The sequence below is a fragment of the Pangasianodon hypophthalmus genome, chromosome 15 (genome assembly GCF_027358585.1).
Source record: "Pangasianodon hypophthalmus isolate fPanHyp1 chromosome 15, fPanHyp1.pri, whole genome shotgun sequence".
Lineage (NCBI taxonomy): Eukaryota > Metazoa > Chordata > Actinopteri > Siluriformes > Pangasiidae > Pangasianodon > Pangasianodon hypophthalmus.
In genome coordinates this window covers 6,350,994-6,365,560 of record NC_069724.1, presented here as the reverse complement: position 1 = coordinate 6,365,560, position 14,567 = coordinate 6,350,994, and the positions used below count along the sequence as shown (strand labels likewise).

The 14,567-nt window shown below is 39.5% G+C and overlaps 1 protein-coding gene across 2 annotated transcripts in view; it reads right to left on the bottom strand.

Moving 5' to 3' along the window:
* The window catches only part of ppp3ca (protein phosphatase 3, catalytic subunit, alpha isozyme), a 53,439-nt gene that overhangs the window by 20,700 nt on the left and 18,172 nt on the right, over window positions 1–14,567 (bottom strand). For both annotated transcript variants that reach the window (XM_026938409.3, XM_026938408.3), the window contains exon 3: window positions 417–541. In XM_026938409.3, the coding sequence (XP_026794210.1) occupies window positions 417–541 (125 nt within the window). The remainder of the gene's footprint in view (window positions 1–416; window positions 542–14,567) is intronic.

Sequence of the window (14,567 nt, the reverse complement as noted above, 5' to 3'; positions counted from 1 at the left end):
TAAACATAATCCCTGTGTCAGGCCTGTGACAATATATCTGTTAATACATCCTTATCAAAAATATATTATGGTAAATTCTGACACCTCCACTATAATTAGCTCATGTTTGTTTAATTACTCTTATTTCTGCTCGTGCAGCTCTGAGATTTTCAGTGTCATGCTTGTGTCAAGCTACAAGTATGCTAATCATAAGAGTTTCCATTCCATGAATGTGTAATTTGCACCACACTTTTTTTAAAAATCATTTATTCATTCATCTTCAGTAGCCCGGTATGTTGGATCCAGAGGGTCTTGTGGGAGCACTGGGCATGAAGTGGGAAACGCAGGGCACCATACACACATTCATTCACAACTATTTAGATTTAGAGTATCAACATGCTTTTGAGGTGCCGGTGTTTGATATGTGTTTGCCTCACCTCGATACTGAAATAACCCCGGTCCACGTAGTCTCCTAGGAAGAGGTATCGCGTTGTAGCTGGTGAGCCCCCTACCTCAAATAGCTTCATCAGGTCAAAGAACTGCCCATGGATGTCCCCACACACTGGCACAAAAAGCGATAGGAATAGAAAGAGAGAAAGAGAGAGTGAGTGAGTTAGGGAATAGAGCCTATTAATCTCTAGCACCAGGAGAATGACTCCATAGAAACCTCTCATGTACTCTGTTACAGTGTGTAAAGGCACTGCAGTCACTCCTGCTCCAGTCTGCTTATTGACTGCATAAATTTTAAAACTGCAAAAGAGGGTCAGATGTACAGAAAGATTTTGTGAATTTAAAGCACCACTCTGTGTGTATGTGGGGTCAGGGGATTGGATGCATCTGTGTGTGTGTATGACTATGGGTGCAGAAGATACTATGGCCAGAAGATCTCTGTTGTCTTTCAGTTTGATGATTCCTTCCCTGAGGAGGAGGAAACACGCGCAAGAGAGAGAGAGAGAGAGAGAGAGAGATGCAAACTCCAGTTGCTATGGCAACATGAATTTGATGAGGATAAATAATGAAATAAATGAGGAGTTTTCATTTCTCTTGCCTTTGCTCAGCGTTGGCATGGAGATGCTGCCTAAGCGTTTACCCATGAGGCCCATCAGCCAGTTCATATCTGAATGTGGGTGTGGCCTCAGGACATATTAAAGGATTAAATACACGCACACACACACACACACATATATACATATACATGTATATATATAAAACATACAGTATGTACAAATATACAATTTGGCACACAACATATATCCAACATACAATACAACTCATAGTACTCTTGTGTTATCGTAATCATCACAGGTGCTTGGGAACGAATAGCTTTGGCTAACAAGTTAATATTTCACTATTGTGCTACGTCAGAATGTTAACTAGCTAGCAAAGCTGCATTAGCCGCTGTTGTAAGCTACCTAGCTAACAAGTCAATTTCTCTCTTCAAACCAAAAAATATCCCCCTTTAAGCTAAGAACAAGGAAACTGATGAAGAAAACATCGATATTTTACCATACGCATATCAATATCTCTGTAGTACGTGGAAGGATTCTTACAATTATGACCATCTATGAGACTGCGACCAGGGTATTTGTATCTGTATTCGGTATTGGTATTCATGAATATGTTAGTGTATACGCAAAGCAGGTGCCTTGTGTGAGGTGACCCACTATAACTGCATCAGTCTGCTTTAGATCTTTGACAAAACTGTGGTTCACAAGACTGCATTTCACTTCCTCTGTCTTCACTGCCCTCCTTCGTCTCTTTCTCTCACACTCACACACAATCTCTCTCTCGCTCTCTTTCTTTCCCTCCCACCTGCCATCTCTGTCTCTGCTGATCTGTTCCGTTGTGGCCTTCGCCCACTCAGGGCTCAGAGCAACACCAGTAACACTTTGCAAAATGCTTCACAAAAACACAAACAGTACCAGCCAACCCTTTCAGCCTCTCAAATGTTTGCGACCTCAAACACCGACATGGGCATGTATATTTTAAGCTCAATAAATTTACCTCTGTGTGATCCTCTGCAGACGACTGGAGGCAATTTATCACCACAATCTCTCAAGCAATACATTCAATACATCAATCGCTGAATCCACTGAATCCATCAATCAGACAAACAAAGCATTTAGACCTGAATGGTCTTCAGGGACACAGCTGAAGTGAACATAAGCTGTGTTAAATGGACGGCAGTCTTATCTGTGTTGAGGTAACTGGAGCCATGGGCATTGAGAGCTTGGGCTGGGCCATTAGGATGAGCCATTAACACATTTTACAGTGACAAGCACATAGCAGCAATGTAGCAGTGTGAGACAGCCAAGTAGTTTTGTCCTGCCTTAGGGACATCTCAGAGACAGACAGAGAAAGATAGAAATAGTGAGAAGCTATGCGGTTGGTCATGATATTATCTGGGAGGGATAAATATCTACCAGTAGCTCGACAATAAATTTATTCTTGGGCAATTCATTATATCACAAGTGTTTCAAGTCTGTAACACCCTAACGGCTTCAAGCCACATTTCCTCCGAAAACCAAATATCGTAAACAGAAATGCTGTAACCCTTTCATTCATTCATTCATTCAAACAAACAAAAAACACTAAACAGACAGTTCTACCATCTGTACTTTAATTGGACAATGTGTGCTTAGTCTACCTCCAAGACATTTTGGAGAAAAAAAAACGGATGATGAAGTAAATAATCTTTTATATAATATTTTAAAATAAACACTGTAGGAACGTTAACACAGACCTGTCCATAATTCAGGTATTTGTCTAACTGGGAATGTTGTGTGAGGAGCGCATGTTCTGGTACACTGTAAACACTGTGAACCTAACTGTTATTACAACATGTTTTGCAAACATTGGTAACACCTAACCTTCTTAGAAGCTGTCAAATGCATTGCTGTATGTCATGATAATCTGTTAGCTGAGAAGGTAATATTGCATATTAGTATTACATCAACATTGACCCAAAGTGATAGATTGGTACCAGATCAGATTTTGCATGTTTCCTTCTCCAATCCTCTATTATTTTATTTTCATGCTCTGAAATTATGTGGTGTTGACTGACACAGCACAGATCCTGCTCATCACTGTTCTTTTTTTCATTCACACATTTTTATTCATTTTTAAAAAACCTATGCCAAAATTTCATTTGGATAAATTTTCGACAAAACACTTCACAGGACATTTGGTTGAAACTAGCAACAAAAAGTCACATGAGTGGGAAGTTTTTACTTTCATGCGGGTGTGAGTAAGAGTTCATTAACATGAACATACAGCTTTCATTCATTCATCTTTAGTGACTGCCTGGTCAGGGTGGTTTAAATTAGGCTACTGGTTTGTTCATATTATGGGAAATTGACCAACTTAACTTTGGGAATTTGAATAACTTAATTTGTTAGAAAATATCATGATAAAAACAAAAATTAGAACTGTGTAAAAAAAAAAACTGTCACATGCACATCTCTAGCTGAGATCAGTAGTGAACTTGAGTGATGTAGTTGAGGTTGAGGAACTGTCAGAGCCAGAATTCAAACAACATGCTGACACTGCTGGCATTTCTGTTTTTCCCCCAGTGTTTTCCAGTGTTTCCGGAGGCAGAGTGGTATCCTTAAATCCCTTCTGTTTAGGCCACGCCCCCTTCAGTTTAAATCTGAATATAGATATGGATATTTGGAGCACTAAACAGATATAGATACAGATAATGATAGTGGCATTGTGTTACACCCCTAGTATCTTGTATCAGACAATACACAAAGCTCTCGTATATACTGAAAATTAAAAAAAGTTATCTGTGCAGTGCTGTCTGGGTTGCCTGCATCCACACACCCACATACAGAAACTCGAGCTGATGAATGACAGCGATGTGACAGGCCGCGGGTGGATAAGTGGACGCACTCCATCATCTACCTGCACTCTTTTCTAATCCCCCTCTCACTCTTTCAATGCTTTTTACAAGCAAGCATCTCCATATCCACTGATCATGCAATCACAGTCTATTTGTAACTGTAACTCCCTCTAACTGTTTCTGCATGTTTGGAATTTAAAGCAGACACCTAAGATGAAACCAAAAAGGAGTTTTAATGTGTTCTAAAGAACTATTTCAGGAAGCTATTACACGGCATCAACCCTTCAAGGATTCTACACCAGCTGTGCTCAAAAGAAATACTATTAGGCAACAGTATGTCGAACAAAAACGCCCATTTTGTTGATTCGTTTCATCTGTTCCAAGAGTTTTTGTTAAATTGGTACAGCAGAGAGAAATGAGCAGGCCTTGTGAAGTGTGCTGTGCACCGTGAGGCCGATGCGCTACTCCTGCAAGCATCTCCAAGCCTGCTGGTTTTTTCCCTACCGTCTCCTGCGGAGCTTGGGATTTTCTGAGGGCAACTTCAAAACCCTTCTAGCCAGGCACGACTCTGTTGCTTACTGTCAGCCCTGTTTTTTTTTTAAGGCTTTGTAGATAGGAAAAGGTTTATATAATCCCTGCCCCTTATCCCTTGAAAAAAAAAAAAGACAGTCACGTTGCATGATGAGTGCTGTATAATGTATGGTGAAATCAAATGAACATAAGTGAGCAGAAAAGCAGGAAACGGCATCTGCTGCAAAGGAGATGCAGTGGGTAGCACATTGTGAAACACCACACTGTCCACAGACACGTCAGTATTTATATAAATGTTGATGTACTGACTGTTACAGTGAATGTAATAGCATGTGGTACTGTACACGACTACACTGTAAAACCCACTCTGGTTCTGTAATTTCACCATACTAAATGTACAGTAAGCAAAGAAGAAGAGGCTCCATGGTCACTAACTCTCTCTCCTTTAGGTTTAAACGGTGTAACCATGGGTGTGGTGGTTTACCTTCAAAAGAAAATATAGAAAAACTAGTTCTGCTGTTTAAAGTTGAACTAACTATTAAATGAGTTACAACAAAACAGTATTTTCAGGTGTAGTGAGTCCCTTGAAATATGCTTTAAGATTTCAAAACAGTGAACGAAGATCAAATATACCAGATGCAAATCAGAGAAATTAGCATTTCTAGATTCTTTTAATAAACTATAGAACTACTATTGCTACTACTACTATTGCTACTACTACTACTACCACCATGGCCATAATTAGCCATGAGGACACTGCCTGAAGTCTGGACCTTGATAGTTTCAGAAGGTTTTATTTCCCTCCAGTTGTCAAATTCAATGTGGAAAAAGTGTCATGCTGATCACGCGGTGGCAGAATGCAGGATACTAACGAGGTTAAAGAAAAACATTACAAGGTTAAAGATGCAACATACAGTAATTAATAGTTAAGAGTGCATGATTTTTTAATGTCTACACTTTAACTAATTCAGATGAGCAGCAGTATTTTTCCTCAAGTGCCTATTGGCTACCGAAAAACCCTGTACATACATCAGTTTCTTGAGTGGCTGGCTTGACCATGGTATGCTGCATGACCAGAATTCTTGTTGAGTGATATGCAATGCACATACACTATACAGCCAAATGTATATGGACAACTTCCCATCACATCTTTCCAATACCATGGGTATTAATATGGAGTTGCCCCCGCCGTTGGGACTATAACAGCTACCACTCTCTGTACAAGATTCTATACAAGATTTTGGAGTTTGTCAATTGGGAATTTGTGCCCATTCAGTCAAAAAAGCATTAATGAGGTCAGGCACTGATGTTGGATGAGAATGCCTGGCTTACAATCAACATTCCGATTCATTCCACAGGTGTTCTGTTGGATTGAGGTCAGGGCTCTGTGCAGGGCATAGGAGTTCCTCCACACCAAACTCATCAAACCATGTCTTTATGGACCTCGCTTTGTGCATAGGGACATGCTAGAACACGAAAGAGCCTTTGCTAAACTGTTGCCACGAAGTTGTGGCAGTGTGCTTTACACCACTCCAGACAACGCTTGGCATTACACATAGTGATCTCAGGCTTGTGTGCAGCAACATGGCCATGGAAAACCATTTCATGAAGCTCGTGATGCACAGTTCTTGTGCTGATGTTGCATCCAGAGGCAGTTTGGAACTAGTGAGAAATGCAACAGAGAATAGGCGGTTTTTACGGGTTATTTGCTTCAGGCGCGGCGACCCTGCTCTGTGAGTTTGCATGGTCTACAACTTCATGGCTGAGAAACTGTTGCTCCTACATGCTTCCATTTCACATTAAAAGCACTTACAGTTGACTGGGACAGATCTTTCATGAACTGACTTTTGGCAAAGGTGACATCTTATGATACTGCCACATTTAAAGTCACTGAGCTCTTAAGGCCCATTCTACTGCCAGTTTGTCTATGGAGACTGCATGGCTATGTGCTTGATTTTATGCAACTGTTGCCAATGGGTGTGGCTGAAGCACTTGAACTCAATAATTCAGGGGGTGTCCACATATTTTTGACCATATAATGTATTGTATACTGACATTTGACACACTTAGGATATAAATGTTTGAGCTTATGTTAACCTCAGGTTTTTTTTTTAAAACTTAGACTACTCAACATATTATTTGCTGGGTTCCTGGAGGACTAGTGATTAGGTCATGGCACTCTCACCGCCATGGCCTGGGTTTGATTCCCAGCCAGGGAAAAATGACAGTGCACTCCCACTACCGATGCCAAGTCTGGATAAAATTGGGGAGGGTTGCATCAGGAAGGGCATCTGGCATTTATTAAAAAAAAGTGCCAAATCAAATATGTGGACCAATGATCTGCTGTGGCGACCTCTAATGGGAGCAGCTGAAAGAAGAACAACTTGAAATATTACTAGCCAAATCAGCTTGCTAGCTGCAGTAATATTAGAATTTACTCTACAAATTGGATATAAATAAACACTTCACATTAGTTAGATTTAAAGTTAAAGTTCATTTAATAAAGTTAATGATTAACTATTGTACTGAAAGGATGATATTATGTAACAAAGAAATAAACAGGTAAGTTAAGCTAAACCACAATATTTAACTCAATAAAATTAAATGTACATAATGTACATGTACAGTATGTTGTACACATTCAGCAGAAAAGATTAAGGTATTCATAATAAGGCATTCAACAGAACAATGCACAATCAGTAAGAAATTAACTATAAAACCATGAAAGTTACTCCAAATTATGAAACACGCTCCTAGAAAAAAGAGTTCCTCAAGGTTCTTTGTCTAGTTCATTGTTATTCGCTTCTTAAAGAGGTTCTTCCTGGAGTCTTCTCTGACATTCTGTTGTAAGCTTCTGCAAAGAACCTTTCCAGGTTTTGCCAGAGGTTCAACAAAAGAACCCCTAAGGCTTTTAGATTGATCCTTCTTTTCTAAGACTGCACATACAGAAATGTTCAAAGGTCTAGGCACCATTTTTTTGTCTTTGATATTTTGTGCTTACAGATGTCTGTATGTCAGTAAAGAAAATAACATATTAAGTAACAGATCACTTTTGTGAAAAAACACAATCAAGGCTGTGTGGGATTAGCTGCTGAGACAGAAGACTGAAGTTTGCAAAAGAATTGTTGCAAGTTCTCCTACATGAAATAAAACTATATAACTGTCATATGTTGGATGTTTAGAGACTAAGGTTAGGGTGATCATTAGGATTAAATGCAGGCCTTCCTCAGCTGTGAGTTAGATTAGTCTTCAAGAGCTCAGCAAGATATATAGGGTTTATTATTTTTTTTAGTTGTAGTTATCATACCTTGAATTTTTCATATAGTTACACTCCTACATTTAAACCTAATTTCTCACAGTTGATCTAGTTAATGTCTTGAGAAGTAGAGGTTCGTTTGCTTGCTCAGCAGAAACACAGATCTCTAGCAGAAGTGTCAGTGACCACTTAAATAATTCCATCCATCAGCGCTCATTTCTTAGTTCGTTCTGCTCCGATATCAGGTCATTTATCTCTTCTACTTAACCTTCTCTGCTGAACGCTGCTGTTTGGATTCATTTGCTTTCAACTCATTCTTACAGTTCACAGCTCTGCTGCCACCCACAAGCTCACAGGAGTTTCATCTCTTCAATGTCCTCCTCTCTTTTGCGTCCTTCCTTTCCAAAATAATCTCTCTTTCTTAGAGATTCATTTCAGGAGAAGTGAAAACTCTTAAAGGATACCATTGTCAGGACTGGATGCAAGAAGTTCAGTTTCAACTCACAGAGCTATGAAAGGGACTTAGGATGCATCAGTCCAGTGCTGAATATATTGAATTTATCAAGTCAATAATGTCCTAAATGGCTGGATTGACTTTCAGACCCACTGTTTATCGCATAAATGTGGGCACTATGATGGTAAGTTACAGTAATGCAATAAATTATGTCTCAATATACTCTTTAGTTCTTCTAGGACATTAGCTATCTTTTTTTAAATTAATTATAGAGAGACTATAAATAAACAGTGATATTATACTATCAATATTAGTTCATAATGCTACTATTATTTTTATTTTTATTACTTTTATGTTTTTAACAATTATTTCCTCATGTTCCATCTTAAGCAGGGGTGGAAAAGTGCAGAGAAACCGTATTTAATTAAAAGTATGGGTACTATATTCTCCAACAATTGTAGACATTTCATCTAAGTTCAGTCTCGACAGTGTTGACAAAGATGAGGTGAAAAATCTTCCCATTGCTAGCGAAGGTGATAATAATACCAGTGTTTCTACGTACACAATCGACTTTAAGGCTTACCGGAAATAACTGTACCCTGTGTCTACATACTTCCTTTTTTTGTGAAATTGAATTTGATTGGATGTCTTCAAAAACAAAAAATATAAAAGCAAAAACCGACAGGCGTAGCAGATGGGCAAGAAAAAAAAATTAGGAAAAAAATCTCATGGTATTTGAAATTTTTATCAAGTACTTTGAAGGTCAAAATGAAAATGTAAGGAGGAAAAAATATGTTTTTTTTTCTCTTGGAAATTTACTTGCATGTGAGTACAAGCATTCGGTTTTAATAATACTTGAGTAAAGTACAAATCTTCCAGAGATTCAGTAACATTTACTCAAATATTTTCTGTCCGTGGTCCTAAATAAAGTTTAAATTGAATTTAAAATATTATTGTGTTCATAGTTTTTTCAATGTAGCCCTATTGCATTTCACTACAGTACTATCTTGAACAATGAAAAAATTAAATATTGCGGTGCACAATGAAAAGAGTGTCATAATGTTATATTTTTGCCATATCACCCATCACTAATGACATCTGATAATTAATATATTCATATTAAGAAGAATTACAGTCAATGCAGTGTCCTCACAGCAACACCGTTTAAATAGCCTTTGCGATTATTAAAGTGACAAAATAAATGTTAATATGTGGTCAGTATTAATATTGATCAATGCTTACAACTCTGATATTGGTATCATGTTGAAAATGAAAAACAATTGAATAGGAGCATCCAGAAAGAGGACAGTCAGCACTGAAAAAAATCGAAAGAGGCAAAATGGAGATTTTCTGGTGACAGCAGCATTATGCAGATGTAGCCTGGCTACAGCACCGTTGGACTTAATGAGAACCAGCACGAGAAGGCACACTAAACAAATCAGCCTTAGTGTGAATTGATTATCCTGACCTCAGCTTGAACTGGGAATCAGCATGTGTGTATGTGTGTGTATGTGTGAACATGCAAATTTGGGCATAAAGTCTTTATTAACAATAGCACTACATCAGGTGCTAAAGAGCTGTGCGAAGGTATGACAAGCATGCAGAGAATTGCTTTCGTTTTCCATTTTGGTGGATCACAAAAGGAAGCAGTCCTATTCACAGTAACAGCTCCTTGAGTACATGTTGCCTCCTGCGTATTTCATATGCTCTTGACATCATTAAGACACACTAGCACAATACATAACAAAAACTTCACTTGTCCTAATTTTGCCTGTGCTGAGGAAATAATTGGGGCCATCCAGACAAGCATCCATGTTTATACATATGAATGCAGACACACAAGCACAATTTCACATATGTATGAACATGTACAAGATATGAGCATACACAGGCACACACACACACACACACACACACACACACACATACATACACACACCCACGCAAATATAAATCACCCGGCAGCCGTGAGGGAGAGAGAAAGCTGGGCTGTGAGGAGATGACTCAGAGGTGTAGGTGTGTTCTGCTCGACAGATCTTCTCTCTCCCTCTCTTCTCCTTCTTCTTCTTTTTCTTTCCTCTCTACAGTTTTGATATACTGATGGATTTAAGCAGCTGTGCCAGAAAAAAACGGATGAGAAATCTGAAGGGATGGTCAAACTGTGCTACTGCATTCAGTCTGAGTGATTCAGACTGATGCTGATTTCAGAAACACAGCTGCAGGTTTCCCTCTGGTTAAAAGTTCATATCTCATTGTTTATGCTAGTAAGGGAAGCGTCTGTGGTGACTAGCTCTCTCAGATGCGGCACCGCTCCCCAACAGACTCATTAGACAAGCCGTGAGTCTTCAGTAAGCTACAGCTAGCTCCTCTCTCTGACAAAGCCACTTCTCTGTTTGTGAAATTCTGGGGATCTTCCATAGACTGATAGCCCACTGCTGAAAAGCTTGCAGTGCCACAATCCCCAAGGGAACTACCTCTGTGGCTGCCATCAACAAGCACATTATCCTCAACAGGAGGCAGTACCACACACAGTGACCTGGCTGAATCTGATTGGCAAGCACAATAATGCCTTCCACATGTTAGGGTGGCAGAGTGACTAGCAATCGCCAATTAATTGCTTCAGTGTTAAGGAGCTCTTTTCTGAACTCACCATGAGGCTGTGTTCAAAGAGGATTGATGTGTCCAAAATAGGTGGCTCATGTGGTCCAGTCATCCAAGTACAACAGTATTCAGTACCCCCTTGCCACTTGCATACATAGAGATAGGTCAAAAAGTAGATCTTGAAATGCCTGTCCTTGGAAGCATAACCTTAGCATATGGAAAGAGAGGGTGTTTAGGAACCAGTTCAACCCACTCAACTCTAGAACAAAGAAGTATGTTGAGTAAAACCTGAACCCTGAGCTGCAAGAAGGTTTGCTAAGCCCCAAACTGGAGAAACTGGAATGTCCTTGCAACAGCATCTTCAGGACTCTGATTCGATGTAATTACTGCCTAATGACCAATGTTTTCCACTGTAAAACTTTCTGCCACTAGCACCTGCCCTCCTTGGGACTCTTTAGTGGTGGTGGTAGTTACCACCCCATGAGGTGGCGCTCAAACGGTAGGTCCCTGAGGACATGATGCTCCCTGCCAAAGACCTGCATGAGACAGGTGGAACCTTTGTGGGGAGCTGGGTTGTGGTGACCTAAAGTGCTTCTGTGGATGTTCTGTTTAGCCATCTAGTGAGACCACCAGTAATGTGATAAAGTGCTAAATCATAGGCATAGCAAACTCATGCTCCTCTGATGAGGAAAGGGGAGGATTACCAATATAAGTAGGGCCCTGTTTAAGGATATAAGCCTCCAAGTTGCTCCTGCTCTGGTCCCAGCTCCTGAATCATCTATTTCAGCTGAGCCATGTCTGCCACCAGGTCATTAATTCACTGAGAAAATAACTCAAATTGCTTTCTGGGCTTCTTTCTGTGCTTATCAGTTGTTGCCGAACGTGGGTGTTTGCAACTAGCAAGCTGTTTAGACTGTGGGGTCAGGTTTGACTCCAAATAAGGGGTTTACTCGAAGGAGATGGCACCGAGGGAGAACTGAACCCAGTGGGGATAAGGAGAAGTGGTGTTACTGAGCAACAGCACAGAACAAGTTTGTTGAGATAACTAGCAAACAGCATAGTGAGTGAAGGCTAATAAGGCTAGCAATGCTAATGAGAGAGCCAAATCGAGGCCACTGAGCTCCATAATGTATCACTAGAGAAATGCTTGAAATGTATAAAAAATACACTCCCTGGGGCAGAAGAGAAGTTAGGAGATCATAAGAATTCTGTATCTCTAACCATAGTCACAAGCTGCTAAGTGGATAGCTCCACATGGTGTACATGGTCTGACGTGTACAAGGCAAGAAATAAAAGAAAAGATGGCTGTATGACAGCAGTCATTTATTGCAAACATTGGATCATATGTCATTTTGTGACTTTGTTGGAAGGACAGATGCAATAGGATGCCATTGTGCAACAGTTGTTTGAAAACTTTGAAAAGGTCCTTCGATAATAGTGAGAAATGCCTCCTTCGCTTGGGACTGTCACAGAAACAGAAATGTACAGCGGCAAAAGAAATATTTAGAAATATTAGAAAATGTATAATATTTCTAGTAACAATGCACTTTTAATAAAAAAAGGACCTGCATGAGTGATATTCGACCTTACTGATATATAGACAACAAGCTGCAACTGCTTCATATTGTCAATATAGTTATATAGACGACACGCCTCAAATGAGCTCAATGACATCCTGTAAAACCTGAATGGCATTTTTTTAAGCTGAAACCTATGGCATTTTGACCATACATAATAAAGTTATTAAAGGAGAAATCAGTAAAGATTCTTTTGCCATCATTTGCCAGTGATAAGCACTGTTGGTATCCCATCCCAGTCCACCATAGTTGTGTTTTGTTTTTTCAGCAGTCCACCTAACCAGCTTATTAATCACTGGTCCTATCTATTAGCTTTGCCTAATATGGTTCATTTAAACTCTTTGCCTTTTGCGTACCCCGACTAGCCTGTCGCTGCTATTCTGACTCATTGAGCATTTTCTACTACACCAGTCAACTGTGTTTCAAACCTTATTGAACATGCTCAGACACTGTATCTTCCTCCTTGCATTTGTAACAGCATGGCTACATATTCGACTGTGATAAGCAAATCACCATTAATCTAGCAAGGACAAAGTGACAGCTGTCTTCGAACTGCCAACTCTCCTCAAACTTTTTCACGTAGCTGTCTTTGTTTTCATCTTTAGCTTTACTCTTAGCTAAATGAAGGTTTTGTGAAAGCTTCACTCAGGTGAGCTTATTTTTGCGTTTCAGGTCACTATTTGTATATCTCTTTTCCTCTGTTGTCAAGTTTGGGACTCAAACTCTCTGTGCCTAACTCTCTCTCTAGCTCTTTGTGTTAAAGCCGGTTTTGGGAAGAATGCAGCAAAAAGCACTTAGACTTGGGCAAGACATAAAAGCAGTACTTGTCAGTTTCAAACTGAGGCAGTGGAAACAGGAAACAGGGAACAGTACAGTGACATGCCCTTTGCAATGAGTTCTATAAAACAGGATCCCTGAGAGAAAAAATATTTACTTGCAAAAGACACATCACTTGATACACACGCTGAATTGCGCAGCCTCAGTACTGGTAAACCAATGCACTCCAATACATGTTTATGTGTTTCCTGCTCATATTGTACCTGGTCAAATGAGTAACAACTGTAACAAATGTGTGTTACAGCACACCTGAATGTGCAGTGAATAGGAATGAGAAGTGAATGGGATCCCCAGAGCTGAGGCTGAGAAGCAGCATGCTGGGCATGCACACTAGGTGTCTGACCCACAGGGGTAGAGAAAGTACAGAGAAACTGTACTTATTTAAAAGTACTGTGTCAAAATCTTACTCAATTAAAAATTGACATATGGAGGCAAAAATCTACTTGAGTGAAAGTCAAAACGTATCTGCATTTAAAGATATAGTATTCAAGAGTAAAAAGTAAATATTTAACTGATGAAAAGAGCTCAGACAAACCCAGAATTTAGCTTGCTGTTTAGCTCATGTTTAATAACCCCTTTGGAATGAATGCTAAAGCATATGAACAACAAAAACATATTCTTAACTAGCTAGCTAACTTAACAAACTAACTTACAAAACTTAACTAGCTAGCCAATGTAACAAGCTAATTTACAAAACTTACCTAGCTAGCAAATTTATCTAGCTAAATTACAGACTTAACTAGTTGGCTAATTTAATGAGTTTAAAGTTACAATACCTAACTAGCTAATTAGATTTAATCATGAATTTTAAAAGGGGATATTTTCCTTTTTAATGTGGGATGCAAGGGAGATGTCTGAATACCAAAAAAAAAAAAAAAAAAAAAAAAAAAAGAGAGAGAGGGAGAAAAATCTTGTGTCATTATAATGAGTACTTTGAAGTGGACATCTGACCATAACACTTATATGTGCTTTTTGACCATCCATTCCAGATGTAGCCCACCTTTGTGGTTATAATAATTTCCACTCTTGTGGGAAGGTTTTCCACTAGATTTTGGAGCATAGCCGTGGGGAATTACCCATAAAGCTACAAGAACAGTAGTGAGGTCAGGCACTGTTGTCAGGTGAGGAGGTCTGTGTTCTCCAAGGAGAACTTGGAGTTCCAGTTCATCCCAAAGGTGTTCAGTGGGGTTGAAGTCAGGGCTCTGTGCAGGCCACTGGAGTTCTTCCGCTCCAACCTCGGCAAATCATGTCTCGCTCACAGGGGCACTGTCATGCTGGAACAGGTTTGGGCCCTTTAGTTCTAGTGAAGGGAAATTGTAATGCTACTGCATACACAAACATCCTATACAACTGTGTGGCAACAGTTTGGGGAAGAACACGTTTTCTTGCACACTGCAGTATAGTATACTATACAAATCAGTCAAACATGAAATTAAAATTCTTAATACAGCATCAGCATCGCAATACGTTCCAAAATCTTCGAATAGT